At 37.6% G+C, this 14,399-nt stretch overlaps 1 protein-coding gene across 1 annotated transcript in view; it reads right to left on the bottom strand.

The window, feature by feature from the left end:
- Positions 1–1,988: 1,988 nt before the first annotated feature.
- Positions 1,989–14,399, bottom strand: part of LOC107659805 (integrin beta-1-A-like) — a 23,663-nt gene continuing 11,252 nt past the window's right edge. Inside the window, exons 3-16 of the mRNA XM_016448838.1 lie at positions 12,893–12,978; positions 11,535–11,754; positions 11,213–11,383; positions 10,890–11,128; positions 10,638–10,793; positions 10,437–10,532; positions 10,224–10,313; positions 8,654–8,794; positions 8,234–8,436; positions 7,907–8,145; positions 7,573–7,795; positions 7,260–7,492; positions 5,976–6,142; positions 1,989–3,354 (exon numbers count right to left, since the gene is read on the bottom strand). Of these exons, the coding sequence (XP_016304324.1) occupies positions 3,289–3,354; positions 5,976–6,142; positions 7,260–7,492; positions 7,573–7,795; positions 7,907–8,145; positions 8,234–8,436; positions 8,654–8,794; positions 10,224–10,313; positions 10,437–10,532; positions 10,638–10,793; positions 10,890–11,128; positions 11,213–11,383; positions 11,535–11,754; positions 12,893–12,978 (2,330 nt within the window). The 3' untranslated portion in view covers positions 1,989–3,288. The remainder of the gene's footprint in view (positions 3,355–5,975; positions 6,143–7,259; positions 7,493–7,572; positions 7,796–7,906; positions 8,146–8,233; positions 8,437–8,653; positions 8,795–10,223; positions 10,314–10,436; positions 10,533–10,637; positions 10,794–10,889; positions 11,129–11,212; positions 11,384–11,534; positions 11,755–12,892; positions 12,979–14,399) is intronic.

The raw sequence follows: 14,399 nt of genomic DNA, 5'->3' as shown, positions 1-14,399 counted from the left end.
TCCGGAAGGCCAAATAAAGTGCTTTTGCTTTAGCACAGAAACACACAGCGAGTGTCTCCCTGACATGGCTGCATCAACACTACTGCAGTTCCTGAAACCACGCCTTCTTTCTTTGCATGAACATTTGGGCGGCATTACGCAAATATTTCCACATCGTGACGTAGAGATGTGGGGGTGTGTTTGAATGAGGCGTTTTTAGCCCGGTCTGGATCAGCCTTCTCTTTTAGATAGAATAAATCCTTTTGTGGGAGACTTTGAGCTTTGTAACTCTGCAGATCTTATACATGCACAAATAGCTACATAACACACTAAAGAAAAAGAAAAGTAGAAATCGCATCATATGGCCCCTTTAAAAGTCAGGGGAACAGTCTCCCGCGTATTCTATGCCCATGCTACAGGGCGCCACCACAGAGGAGTGAAAGAGCCGCGGGTTGCCGACCCCTGCTAGTTCTAGTTATACTAGAAATGCAAACAGTACAATTTTGTGTTTGTACAGTAAACAGGTTGTGTGTGTGAGATCATGAAGACTTGAATTTGGCTTATTCAGTACTTTAACATTAATATGTTATACCATCTATGAAATAGAGTGGAATACTGCAATAAGTTTAGTATACGACCCCTATTAATTAAATTTTTTAAATCTTATTTATATATATTTTTTATTATTAGGCTGTTATTATTAAACCCACACTGGGGCTGAGCCCCCCTAAAATGAAAATCCTAGAATCGCCCCTGACCACGAGTCCACGTTCTATTGATTTGTGCTTACTGGTGAAAGTGCAATGCCTGAAATGCAAAAGTAAATTTCTCAAATGACAACAATCATTACGATTATAAATTTGAGCAAAAATAATTTTTTATCAGTTTAACCATTATACAGCATGCCGAAAATGTAAGATTGAACTAAAACCTTACTAAAATGCTCATACATTTCATTGACTTAAACTTGACTAAACAAAAACAGGACACGGTTGACTTAATATGATAACTAAAATGTACATTGATTTGAGTAAGAGTAAGACTAAGACTAAATTAAAAATGGCTGCCAAAATTAATACTGCTGTACGGTTAATTAATAATAATCTTATTGTTAAAATGTCAGGTTTTATTTGACTAAAACACTTTAGATTTTCTTTGACTAAAACTAGACTAAAATGTTGAGACTTTTAGTCGACTAAAACTAAATAGGATAAGGTTGACTAAATATGATAATAACTAACAAGGACATTTAACACGGGACTAAGACTAAAATAAAAAAATAGCTGACAAAATTAACACTAGTTTGGACAGATTTTTTCCCTTAATAAATGAAATCATTATTTCAAAACTGCATTTTATATTTACCCGGGTTATCTTTGTGTAACCATTTCACGGCACTGTATATATATATATAAAGTCTTAGTTACTTACCTTAACTCCTAAGGCTCTTTCAAGAAATCTGTTTATGAAGTAAATGTCTATATGCTCAACTTTTCCTGATGTCTTGTTCAGTAGTTCAGATACAGCAGCAGCAGTCTCACACCTCACACACACACACACAGACTGAAGGATTGTGAGGTTTGGGTGGGACAACCAATCACTATGTAGCAGTAAGAGGAGAAAAGCACATATTGGGAAAAGCACATATTGGCTGTTACGAATAGCATACTAACTCACTATTACTCCTGCAGTATACAGCACATATGACATGCACAGAATACACAGATGGCATACAGATCAATTACATATTTATTGTAGAATAAAGTCTATGGTTTTAAGTAAATAGTAGGCAGTGTATAGTTTATAGTGTACACTGCACAATATTTAATGAGTATTAAGCTAGTGAACTATTCTAAACATAGCCATAACGCACAAATAGCAGCAGTTCGGTGCAAAAATTCACATTGCTACCAAAAACAGACATACTTAAACTGTAAAATCTCTGTATTAGAATGACATTACATTAAATTATAAAGCATGCTGACTCACAGACACAGATAACAATGCAGTCCAGTGTTTTGGGTTGTTTATTTTAATAAATAACTCCTAGAAACAAAAGACAGTGGGCATGATGCAAAAAATGAAAAAGGCACTTTAAAATGCAAAGTGTGTATGCAGCACGATTAAGCTTTTGAAAGCTTTAGAGATTAAAAAAGTGAAAATAAAAGGAAAAAACAAGTTATCTTTCTTTAACACTGATCTTTACCAACAATAATCTGAGCAGTCAGTCTCATTTATGAACAATGATGTTACAAAGGGACAAATTAAATTACAAAAACAAATGTGAAATCCACATCTGGAATATAGTTCTTGCACAGTAGACGTAAATATTTGGCATCAGTGATAGAGAGAAATTCAGGACCTGAGTTTTCATTTCCTCATTCTTCAAACAAATCTAAAACCTGAAGATCTTTTCATATGAGTTTACGCTCATGTTTTCAATAATAATAATAATAATAATAAAGTTGATTGTTCCATTCACAGACAATGATGAAAATGTCCCTCTAACAACTCAGATGTTGCCAAACACTTGACAAATGAAATTACAACAAATGTACATTTTTGTGTGACGTAATTAAAAGATACTAAACCTGTCAATTTTAGATTCATTAAAATCAATTAAAAGGACACTAAACCATTTGACTCGCAGACCAAAGGAAGGTGACGTGAGCACACAGATCCATGGTCACATAGACCTAAACATTAGAATCTTGACTCAAATCATCCAGGATTATGCAGACGACATAAGCGTCTACATGAAAAGCACCATGTGTACAAACATCAGTGGTCCGCTACAGCTACCTACTATACCAGTGACAGGACACTCCATCCACAGGTTCAGAAAGTTTCCTGCACCATCATAAGACACAAACTGGCTCTAATGAGCAACTAGTTACTGGACTCAAGCCGGTAATTGTGTCTAGTCTTTGTGGATATTCATTCTTCATGCATACTTGACCACATCATACCTACAAAACCCGTCATCTAAACCAACATGATCAGTTTTAACATTCAGAAAAACAAGGCAGATCTGTGGCTAAAAATCAAAACTGAACATTGAAATTATTGTCTAAGATTGCATAAAAAAGTAAAAACTCAAGTTTATACATACTGTACAGTTCCAAAACGATGCATAGAAACACAGGTTAATAGATTATACTGAACAGTGGCAAATGCACAGCCAAAAGGTGATTTAAAACACACACACACACAGACAAAAAAGAAAATAAACAAAGTGAACTTCAACTCTTCCGTTCCTCTTGAATTGTTCTGCATACAGTGTTGCTTGAAGATGGACACGTTCATCCATTACTTGCCCTCGTATTTAGGGTTGACCACCGTCGTCACAGCACTCTTGTAAATGGGGTTCTCACCCTGGAGATCAATGGTGATGAAGAGAGGATAATTAGATCAACCTTTAATATAACTACACAGTTGCCAGGTTAGGACACTTAACAGCAAATACAGTAAACTCTGGTTGTAAAAAAAAGTATATTAAAACTAGCAAGCATTACAAAAGGCACACAATCAAACACAAACACTGTTATATTGTATATGCAGCAATTAAATACCTTTATAGTTTCATAGTCAAAATCTGTCAGTAGGTTAGCTGTGTATAGGTACAGTGTTTATGTGAAGCATCCGTATAGTCTGTATTTTTTTAACTTATGTATAGGTAAACATTTATATATATATATAGTATATTTATAATCAAAATCAGTCAGTAGGTTAGTTGTGTATAGGTTTTTACTGCTTTACTGTATAGGTTTTTACTGTTTTACTTCATTGTTGTATGCCTGTATTTATGTAACACCGTGGTCCTGTGAGGCACGACATTTCGTTCCACTGTATGTCCCCACATGCAGCAGAATGACAATAAAGCTCAACTTGAACTTGAACTTAAATACCTAAGCTTTTTAAGTATTGGAAATTTTATTCATTTTTCATCCAGAAATGAAAATGTACTCATCCTCAGGCCATCTAAGATGAGTTTGTTTCTTCATCAGAACAAATTTTGAGATATTTATCATGAAATCGCTTGCTTTATCAGAACAGATTTGGGGAAACTTGCAGTGAATGGGTGCCGTCAGAATGAGAGTCCAAACAGCTGATAAAAGCATTGTTATTTGATGGACTGGAGTCATGTGGATTATTGTGATGTTTTTATCCGTGTTTGAACTCTCATTCTGATGGCACCCATTCACTGCAACTTTCTCCGAATCTGTTCTGATGAAGAAACAAACTCATCTACATCTTGGATGGCCTGAGGAAGAGTACATTTAAATTTTTGAGTAAACTGTTCCTTTAAGGATCAAAAGTTCATATAAAAATGGAGTCTGAGGTTTTGTGTTCCCCAGATCCTAAGTCATACAGGTTTGGAACGACGTGCTGGTGAGTAAAATGACACAAAAAGAAATGTCCTAATAATTAGTGAATTAGATTAAATAACTGCAAATGACTATTTAGAAACTGTTCATATTATACATGGTTCTGAGGTTGTTCTTAAAGTCATAGAAAGATAAATAGACAGAAAGAGGAAGAAAAAGCACATGCAAGCAGCAAAGAAGAGTACAGACTCAGAGTGTGACGCCCTTATTTCCATAACTCGGATTCTGGAATTTATTAATGGGGCTCTTGTATATTGGGTTCTCTTGCTAGATATGACAAGAAGAAAAGGTTTGAAGAAAGAAAGGCAGAAAGAAACGAATATGACAGAGTGAGAAAAACAGAACTGAAATAAAGAAAACAAAAAGCCGAAAACCCTGCGGTTTTGACCAGTTCAGTACAAATGACATAAGACAATGCATTTATAAAGCCTAAAATCAATTCATACTTTGAAATTCATACTTTTTAAGCAAGTAAAAGGCCTTTTAATATAATTCTAAAAACGTCCATCTTCAAGTCATTGTACACTTGTATTTTGCTGTGAAATCTTTAATGATCTTTATTAAGTAAACATAAGAATAACTTGAATGAACATTTACTGGACTGAAAGAACTTAGACTTGATTATCCATGCATCATTTTTTAGGGAAAAAAATCATGTTAAAATGTATCAAATATGACACATCAAGATTGAGGAACATTTAATTGTGCATCTCTTAATCATCAGTGAATTTTGTCCACTACAATAAAAACTACAGAGCTTTGATCATAAAACTAAGCATTTAAATATCACCTTACTAAACATATTATTGGGATATATAGAGCGACAGCTGAAATTTATATGCATTTTATGTAAACAGTCTGTTAGATCTCATTGATTTACATTACAATCTATCAGAACTTCATTTGACTTTTTGGCCATATAAACACCATCTGCACCAAACTACATATTTTTGCTCAGTTTGGATCTCTGAATGAATTTTTAATAAAAAAAAAAAAAAATGTAAATAAAAAAATTATTTTTTTTTTCTCCATGAATGTGAACATATTCTCACTATTTCATACTATTTGGGCCATAAAAGCCTGGTGAAATCAAATATGAAAAAATAAATAAATAAAACACATACAACTTAAAAAAAAAAAATATATATATATTTTATCATTTAAATATCATTTTCCAGACTTATTATTTCATATGCCAGGCTTTACAGGGTTAATATACAGCTACCCCAATTGATAATTTTAGCTCTAGATGAAAGACATCTAATGCATTAATTTAAATGCCTTAAATAGACCTATGTGCATTGAGCACCAAGCCCTTCTTTGCTGCAATATTCTGTAGGATTCATGAACTGCAATACTAGCAGCGCCCAGCAGGTGGCAGCAAAGACCTCCCTTTGTGCCAGAGAGGCCACACCCCACACAATGAGGCCAGAAATCCATTACAACTATCTGCACTGTGCTAGATGAAAATAGAACTATATTGAGAAATATTACATATTCATTTCATGTAGATGTTGTTTTTACGAAAATAACTTTGACAGCTTTCTCTAGGCCACTGAAATCGCTACATACGACATAAAAATGTAACGTAAATTTAGAGAAACGTACCGCGTCCCACTTGGCATTCATCTTCTCTTTCTCGAACTTGGCGAACTCTCTGCGGTCATGAATAATCATGAGCAGCTTCCAGATGATCAGAAGTGCTAAACCAATCAGAACGATTCCTGCGACCACACCAGCTACGATGGGGATGATATCAGGGCCAGAGGGACACTCTGTGGACACAGGCACAAAGCATTATGGGAAACAATATAACTAGTTAACTAAAAAATATATAACTCAAGACCTGCTGTGAAAAACAACAATTGGCATTGATATCTGTATAAAGCTGCAGAAGTAGTTTCCCAGGAATCAGTTTTTAGTCTCTTTCAATATTGGTTGGATACAGGGTTTTAAATGGGCACAGGTCCTACTGAATAAACACTACTCCGATCCTTCACACCTTTATTTTCATTTATGAAATTTAAATATGTCCACACAAGGGTTAATTTTATGATTTGTTGTGACATACTAACACTTTTGTTTAATGCATTTAGAAAAAGGAGCCTGAGCAGCTGCAGAAGGCAGCAGTCCCCATCATTGCTGTTGAGGAGGAAGAGGAAATGTCACGAGGGAACCCACTGGATGTTTTGATTGTCTTTGAAGACGGAGAGGTGATGTCAACCAAGTCTAGGGTCAGTGCACTGCTGCTGTTTTTGCACTTTATGCCCTCATTTAGAGTACACTAACTTCTCAAAGCAGCTTTACAGAAAATGCATGTGTCTACATTACAATTTAGCCTGACCTGTACTATAAATACTATTCTTTTCAACTTGAATAGTGTTGTATCGTGATTTAAAGTGATGCTATATTGGGTGTACTCACTTCTGTTGTATACTGTATGTTTGACTAATACACTGGAAGCAATATTGACGTGACATACTGATACAATTCCTCACCGCTAATCATGATGTTCATTCTGTTAAGTAGTACGGGTTTAATACAGGAGATTTACAGTCTGATATAGTAAAAAGAAAAAGTTGTATGAACATGCCCTCTGACCGTACCTCAATCAAGCATGTAAATAGGCATATACTTAAAGTGTACTAAGTGTACTTGAAATTGTTCCAATTTAGTATAGAAAAGTGCACTAAATACACTTAAAGTTATACTTTAGTATAATTTAATTACAACTAAAATACACTTAGTACAAAAATAGTTGTTCCAAAATAGCACACTTCAAGTTAACTAATCATTAACGCACTGGAAGTATACTGACAATTAGTCTGGCTGCAAGTATACTTGGTATACTTTTTTTTCCACTAGGGGGTACTTATTTCATCTTCCACTTACCAAGCTCCTCTGCCACATGGACTTCAACGGTGCCGTCGTTCTTGGTAGCGTAGGTGAAGAAGAACCAACAGTCGTTAGCGTCACGCTCTTTGCAGTGATTGATGTAGGGCTGGTCGTTGGGCTGAGGAAGTTCCTCCTTCTTCTTCTTTATTATAAGATTGAAGTAGCTACATTCTTTCTCACATGTGTCTTTCTTGTCACCAGTACCAAATGCTCGGCACTGGACGCAATCCCTGTGAGGAAAGTCAGGCGAATATATTTAGTGCTGCTAGCTGAGCCAGTTGTTCAAGCAAATGTCCTGTTAGTAACTCACTTGTGTTCAGTACAAACTCCAGGGCAGGTTGGGCAGATTTCACAGGTTGGACCCTGAAACTTTGAGTCGGTACATTTACACACGCCGCACTCGCAGATGCCCCGACCGTTACAGATCTGTTTGTTACTGGCCAGACAGGTTGAGGTGTCCAAAGAGCAGTCGCAAGCACTTCCTGTGTAGTTAGCATCACAGATACACTTTCGGCATTCACAACGACCGTGACCTGGAAAGGTGGAGAAAGTTTGTAACTCCTCATCCGTTTAATCATTAAACATATGTAACTCTACATATGTGAAGATCAGATCAGAAAAGTGTTATTTCAGCAGAGTCGTACCTCCACAGAGCTTGTTGTTGGAGCGGTCGCAGTTGAAGTTGTCACACTCGCAGAACTTCCCGCTGTATCTCTCCTCTGGGTTGTCTCTTTTTTTGCACTCACACGTTCCACAAACGCAGTCTCCATTGTTGCTGCAGATGTCCGTGCCGTTATCCATGCGGCAGTTCGCATCCAGATCTTCTGTTCTGACCTCATCTTTACTACATTCACAAACCCTGCCAATACGTCCCTCATTGCACCTGAAAATAAGCAGACATAGATAACATTATTGCCATTGATATGGTCTTATATACAACTAAATAACCATGTATGAATAATTCAACTCACCTGCATGCTCCACACTCCAGGGTACCGTTGCCAAAGTGACATGCTGGACTGTTTGGGATTCCATCTTCATGACACTCACATTCACAGATGAAGTTAAGGACGATCTCTACCTCCTCAGTGAAGCCCAGCGGCTTGATCTTTATAGTCTCTGATTTGCCATTAGATGGACAGCCTTTAGCCGTGACCGCTACCTCAAACGTCACCTGTGACGAGAATAAAGAGCGCTGATTTGATTTGCAGTCTTTGCAGTCTTGCAGTTTTTATTCATGTTGCTATCAAATTTCTTTAAAGAGGAAGAGCAAATAAAAATGTTCTGAATTAGCAAAGGGTCCGTTATTTAGGAAATTGTATCCAATGGAAAGTACTGAACATCTGATGAAACTGTCATAGAGGGTTTTAACTGGAGGATATTATTCTCACTTGATCTCCAATGGAGATGTTGGAGCACTTTCTCCCATTTTCTCCTTTCTCGCTCACTCCATTCTTGCAGTGGGAGATGTAGGAGATGGACACACCTTCGGGGAGCCTACTGTTCTCCAGAATGATCTCAGAAGACAGAGACTGAGAAAGACAGATTTATGAAAGGATTATTTCAATTATATACATGTACAAATGTATATATTATACATACCGCACAGACAGTCACTTGCATGATGGCGTCGAACCCTCCCTCTGGTGAGTCCAGGTTTCCTGAGATCTGCTGTTTGCTCACAAGGTTATTAAACTGAGATCCATCGGCAGTCAAACTCAGCACATTTTTATAGCTGAACGGGCTGGTGCAGTTCTGGTCTGATGTGCAGGGGTTTAGCAGCTTGGCTGGTGTCGTGCTGATGTACGGCATGACGGTTTTCTCCACAAAGGAGCCAAAGCCTAGAAACATTGACAAAGAATGAAAGCAGTGCAGTGCAATACAATTATAGACAAATCCAGCATGGATCCTCAGAGGTTCCTTACCAATCCTGAAGTCAGATGTGATCTTTTGCATTTCAAACATCAGGTCGGTTCCCAGGTTTTTGACGTTCTCTAAATCATCTTTCATCGAGTAGCTGAGGTCCATCAGGTAGTAGAGATCTATGGGATAATCCTCAGCCCTCTTGAATGTCAGATTGAATGTCTGAGCTTCACCTGGGTTAGAATGAGAGACCATGCGTTCAGACTAAAGCTTTACAGGGGACCCAGAAGAAGACCCTTACTTCACATGACATTCAACTTTATTAAATGATGACCTAAATTATTTAATAAGCATTCCTGGAGTTGGGGAGGGAGTACATAGTACCTGATCGGAGGTCTAGGGTGAGTTTCTGTGGTTGAATCTGGGTGATCTGGTCTCACACCTTCGGGGAGCCTACTGTTCTCCAGAATGATCTCAGAAGACAGAGACTGAGAAAGACAGATTTATGAAAGGATTATTTCAAAGTTTATTTCAAATTCAAAGTTTTAAATTTAAAATTGACAAAAAATTTGGATGTATGATTTTTTTGGGGGAAAAAATTAATACTTTTTTTTCCAGCAAGGTAACTTTCTATTGATTAAAAGTAACAGTAAAGACATTTATATTTAGATAGAAATATCATGATTTCTACAAAAATATTAAGCAGCACAGCTGTTTTCAACTGTTTATTGATAAAAATGTTTCTTGAGCAGCAATCAGCAAATTACAAGGATTTCTGAAGGATCATGTGATACTGAATACTGACACTTTCAATAGCCTGAGTAAATTTGCTATCACTGCAATAAATTTACATTTTAAAATATATTAAATAGGAAACAGTTGTTTTAAATTGTTTAACATTTAACTTTTTTTTTTAATTAGAATTAAATATTTTACATTATCTTTATCAACTGTTTTTTACTGTAAACTTCATTGTGATATTTCCACATTTTACTTTCCAGGAATTTGTCAAGAACAAAGGAAGAAACAACAAAAAAAAAAGATAAAATCTAACTAAAAGTTGAATTATAGCCTCTTTAGTTACTGCAATCTACTCACATTATATGCATCAATAATGAGTTTTATCACATTGCCGGAGTCGGAGGACAGCGTTCCCACAGCTGACTTTGGAATGAGGTTTTTCAGCTCCTGTAAACAAAGATAAAAACAGTTTGTCCAGGCATTTTTTCCCATGCAGTATTTTATTTCCAGTAGTGTTACAGAATCCGACTTGCCTATTGATGTAGAGACAAAAGATGTCTGCTTTATTACCTGGTAAACAGGCTGGAACTCTTCAGTTACAGCAAAAATGGTCTGAATGTTGTTTTCACTTAATTTCTGAACCAGATGTGCGATCGAAGGATAGTCCTAGAAGGGATGGAAATAAATGACATATTTCATTTCACATATATTCTACACACCTTCACATATATTCTATATGCAGTAATGACTCACGGCGGTACACACACTTACATAGTAATGGCTCATAGTGTACATGTTCTCCTGCAGATGGCATTTCCCGTCATTAGGAAGCACGATGCCGCCCAGTTTTCCATCTCCAGCGAAGTGGAATCCAGCATCCGTGGAAAACACAAGCAGACGGGTAACATTCCTCCAGCCGATTTGGTTCTGTTACACAATTAAGATGAAGCACAACCTTCAGTTCCAAAAGCTGACAAGTCAGCAGTGTTTATATACATGTACAAATGTATATATTATACATACCGCACAGACAGTCACTTGCATGATGGCGTCGAACCCTCCCTCTGGTGAGTCCAGGTTTCCTGAGATCTGCTGTTTGCTCACAAGGTTATTAAACTGAGATCCATCGGCAGTCAAACTCAGCACATTTTTATAGCTGAACGGGCTGGTGCAGTTCTGGTCTGATGTGCAGGGGTTTAGCAGCTTGGCTGGTGTCGTGCTGATGTACGGCATGACGGTTTTCTCCACAAAGGAGCCAAAGCCTAGAAACATTGACAAAGAATGAAAGCAGTGCAGTGCAATACAATTATAGACAAATCCAGCATGGATCCTCAGAGGTTCCTTACCAATCCTGAAGTCAGATGTGATCTTTTGCATTTCAAACATCAGGTCGGTTCCCAGGTTTTTGACGTTCTCTAAATCATCTTTCATCGAGTAGCTGAGGTCCATCAGGTAGTAGAGATCTATGGGATAATCCTCAGCCCTCTTGAATGTCAGATTGAATGTCTGAGCTTCACCTGGGTTAGAATGAGAGACCATGCGTTCAGACTAAAGCTTTACAGGGGACCCAGAAGAAGACCCTTACTTCACATGACATTCAACTTTATTAAATGATGACCTAAATTATTTAATAAGCATTCCTGGAGTTGGGGAGGGAGTACATAGTACCTGATCGGAGGTCTAGGGTGAGTTTCTGTGGTTGAATCTGGGTGATCTGGTCTGGCTTCAGTTTTACTCCATCCTTTGTGCGGTCTGTTAAAGCTTGGTTCTTGTTGACGGTTACAGTTCCCCGAGGATCTTCTATGCTGGCTTTAGAACAGCCCTTCGTAATCAGAGCTTCAATCTCATCACACCGTGTGGACTTTTGCTCACCTTGTTTCAGAAAGTCCTGCAGAAAGAGACAAAGGAGTTTAAGGAAGAGAAGAAATACAAAAGAGAAAGATTATAAACACTCCATCAAAAATAGCACCCGTTGGAGCATGGTATTTAATCTTACAAAAGATGGAGCAGTTTTAAGGAACATATCAAATTAAATAACACTATAGCTATCTATAGCAGGGATATTCAATTGAATAGATCCAGGCTCTAAATATTCACTGTAAATTTGTAAAGTTCTACCGCTGTAAAAATGTAAATATTTGTAAAAATAAATTTAAATAATTAATAGGATGTAATTAAAACTATACAATATGTTAAGTACGTATGTTAAACCTGAGGGAAAATGATCTGAAACAAATATTCATTTTGAATAAATTAAACAGATAAATTAAATGAAGAAAAGATAATAAAGTTAATAATAAAGATAAATTAAATTAACCCTTTTTTCATGTGATTATATAGTATAAAAAATATGATTTTTAAATATAGTAATTAAAATGTTATAAAATAAAGTAAAAAAAATAAAAAAAATAAAAATTCCAGAACACTCCACCTGCCTGCCATTGGTCAGACAGACAAATAGTCCCACCCCAAACTCACACCATTGGTTAAGCCAATGTTGCTGTGTTGGGCTAGTCGGGATGAGGATGTGCAGTGTGCCTGTTGAAACAATTAAGAGGGGGCACATTCCCAACAGAGCTAAAGCCCCCCGCCCTGCATTACATGTAGTTTAGTGATAGTACACTTCCCGCTTTCTTTAATGTGGTCCATGATTGGTGCTTCCTGTCCTGCCATAATCTGCTCCACATGGCAGGAACAGACATGGTCCCACAGGATGTTGACTCATGAACACTGAGGGGTACGATGTGCTCAAGTTCCACTAAAATGACTCAAGAAACTGTGAGTAATAATAAACTACAGGCGAATAAAGGTGGGACAGAAGGTGATGCCACTTCAAATCACTGGTTCCTTTGGATACTTCGCTCGCCCAAAAACGTGTTTTTAGCAGACAGAATTGTCTGCAGAATCACAGGATGTCCTCTACAGACTTGGATAAACAAATAATCTGACCCCATAACATTTTTCCCTAAATGCACACCGTTGCAAAAGCAGCCATTTCCGTCTTTAATGGTTTCGTCTGAACTCACCTCGTCTGTACACCAGCCACACTTTTCTCCAGCCTGAATGCATTCTCCACAGGACTGGGCCGAGGCTTTGGTGCATTCGTTACCATCTGCACACACACACACAACAAAAACATCCATCATTCTCAATTCCCTCCCACCACTAACACAAGAAATCCAAATCAAAGAGCATTTAATAACTAACACTGTGGCCAGCCATACGCAATATGCTTCTGTCTCATGAGACTGTCATAGACGCAGAGTGGCCATATGCTGCAGCGAGGTCATGTGAACTGTATTAATGAGGGCATCCTTACTGCTTTCTCTAAAGACTTAATGGAAACCATGAGGCCAGCACATCCAGAATAAACCGCACAGGACTGTGGGACAGTGCTAGAAGATGATGTATATATCGCATTCCTATTATCCTGCATTAATGCTGAGAGATTTTTCTTTTGGTTCTTTTCTTAGATTCCACACTGCTGCCATATCGGAGATATTCCTGGAATGAAAATCGCTGCAAATGTCTAACATGATCTGGACAGTATTACGAGTATATTAACAGCCTCTGGTCTGGTGTGTGTTCTGAGTGGAGCTTCCAAAAAATATATATATATATATATCACTCAAAAGTGAGGCTGCTCCTACACATACAGAGAAGTCTGAAAATGTTTTTTTGTTTTTTTTACCTGCAAATAGGGAAAAAAAAGACAAGTTCTTCATTAACATGAGATGAGGACAACATCAAAGACTGCATTAAATGCAGGCTAGGTGATTTGGTTCAAAAGCATTTTTGGTTATGCTGGTTGTAAGTCTCTCTTCACATCCCGACAGCAATCACTAAGTTAAGTGGTCTAAATGTATTTATATCGTCGGTGGAAGACGTAGGACCATAAAATGTTTGTCCAATCATATCTCTCGGTCCGAGAGCTATGATAGGCTGCCCTGCCTGCCTGTCAAAGTATGTATTTGCATACCTCCGTGCACCCCGCTCACACAGACATGATGCGTCATCAGCACGTTCCATTATGCTACTGCAGACCGAGCGATAATGGAAGGTGTTATTATTGTAATATCATGCGCTTTTTACTGTAATGTTTTCTGACCGGTGAATGAGACAGCATCTGACAGCACTGCATTCAACCCTGCACTAACACGGTCTCTCATCATGTTGCTGGTTAGACTCTGGTCTGTCTGTGTGCGGTCATGTGTTTTGAAGGAGGCGTGGCTTTGGAGAGTGATTTGCAGGGAGGGTGGGATCTTATGCTTTCAGTGCTAGCTTGCTATTGCTACCCTCTCAGAAATCGCCTACCCTACTTTTAACCCACATAAACCTGCAGGGTTCCCACATCCACTTTTTAGACAGCAAATTGCCATGACAGTTTTGTTTTTTAATCATTTTACAGACAGATCATATTAGAGCCTGACCGATATATCGTTTTGCCGATATTATTGGCCGATATGAGCCTGTCGCTGATATATCGGTATCGGCGAATATGCCGCCGATATGAAATTTTTTTTACAGAACATA

Source organism: Sinocyclocheilus anshuiensis, unplaced genomic scaffold, assembly GCF_001515605.1.
Source record: "Sinocyclocheilus anshuiensis isolate Anshui unplaced genomic scaffold, SAMN03320099.WGS_v1.1 scaffold850, whole genome shotgun sequence".
Lineage (NCBI taxonomy): Eukaryota > Metazoa > Chordata > Actinopteri > Cypriniformes > Cyprinidae > Sinocyclocheilus > Sinocyclocheilus anshuiensis.
This window is presented reverse-complemented; position numbering and strand designations above follow the sequence as displayed.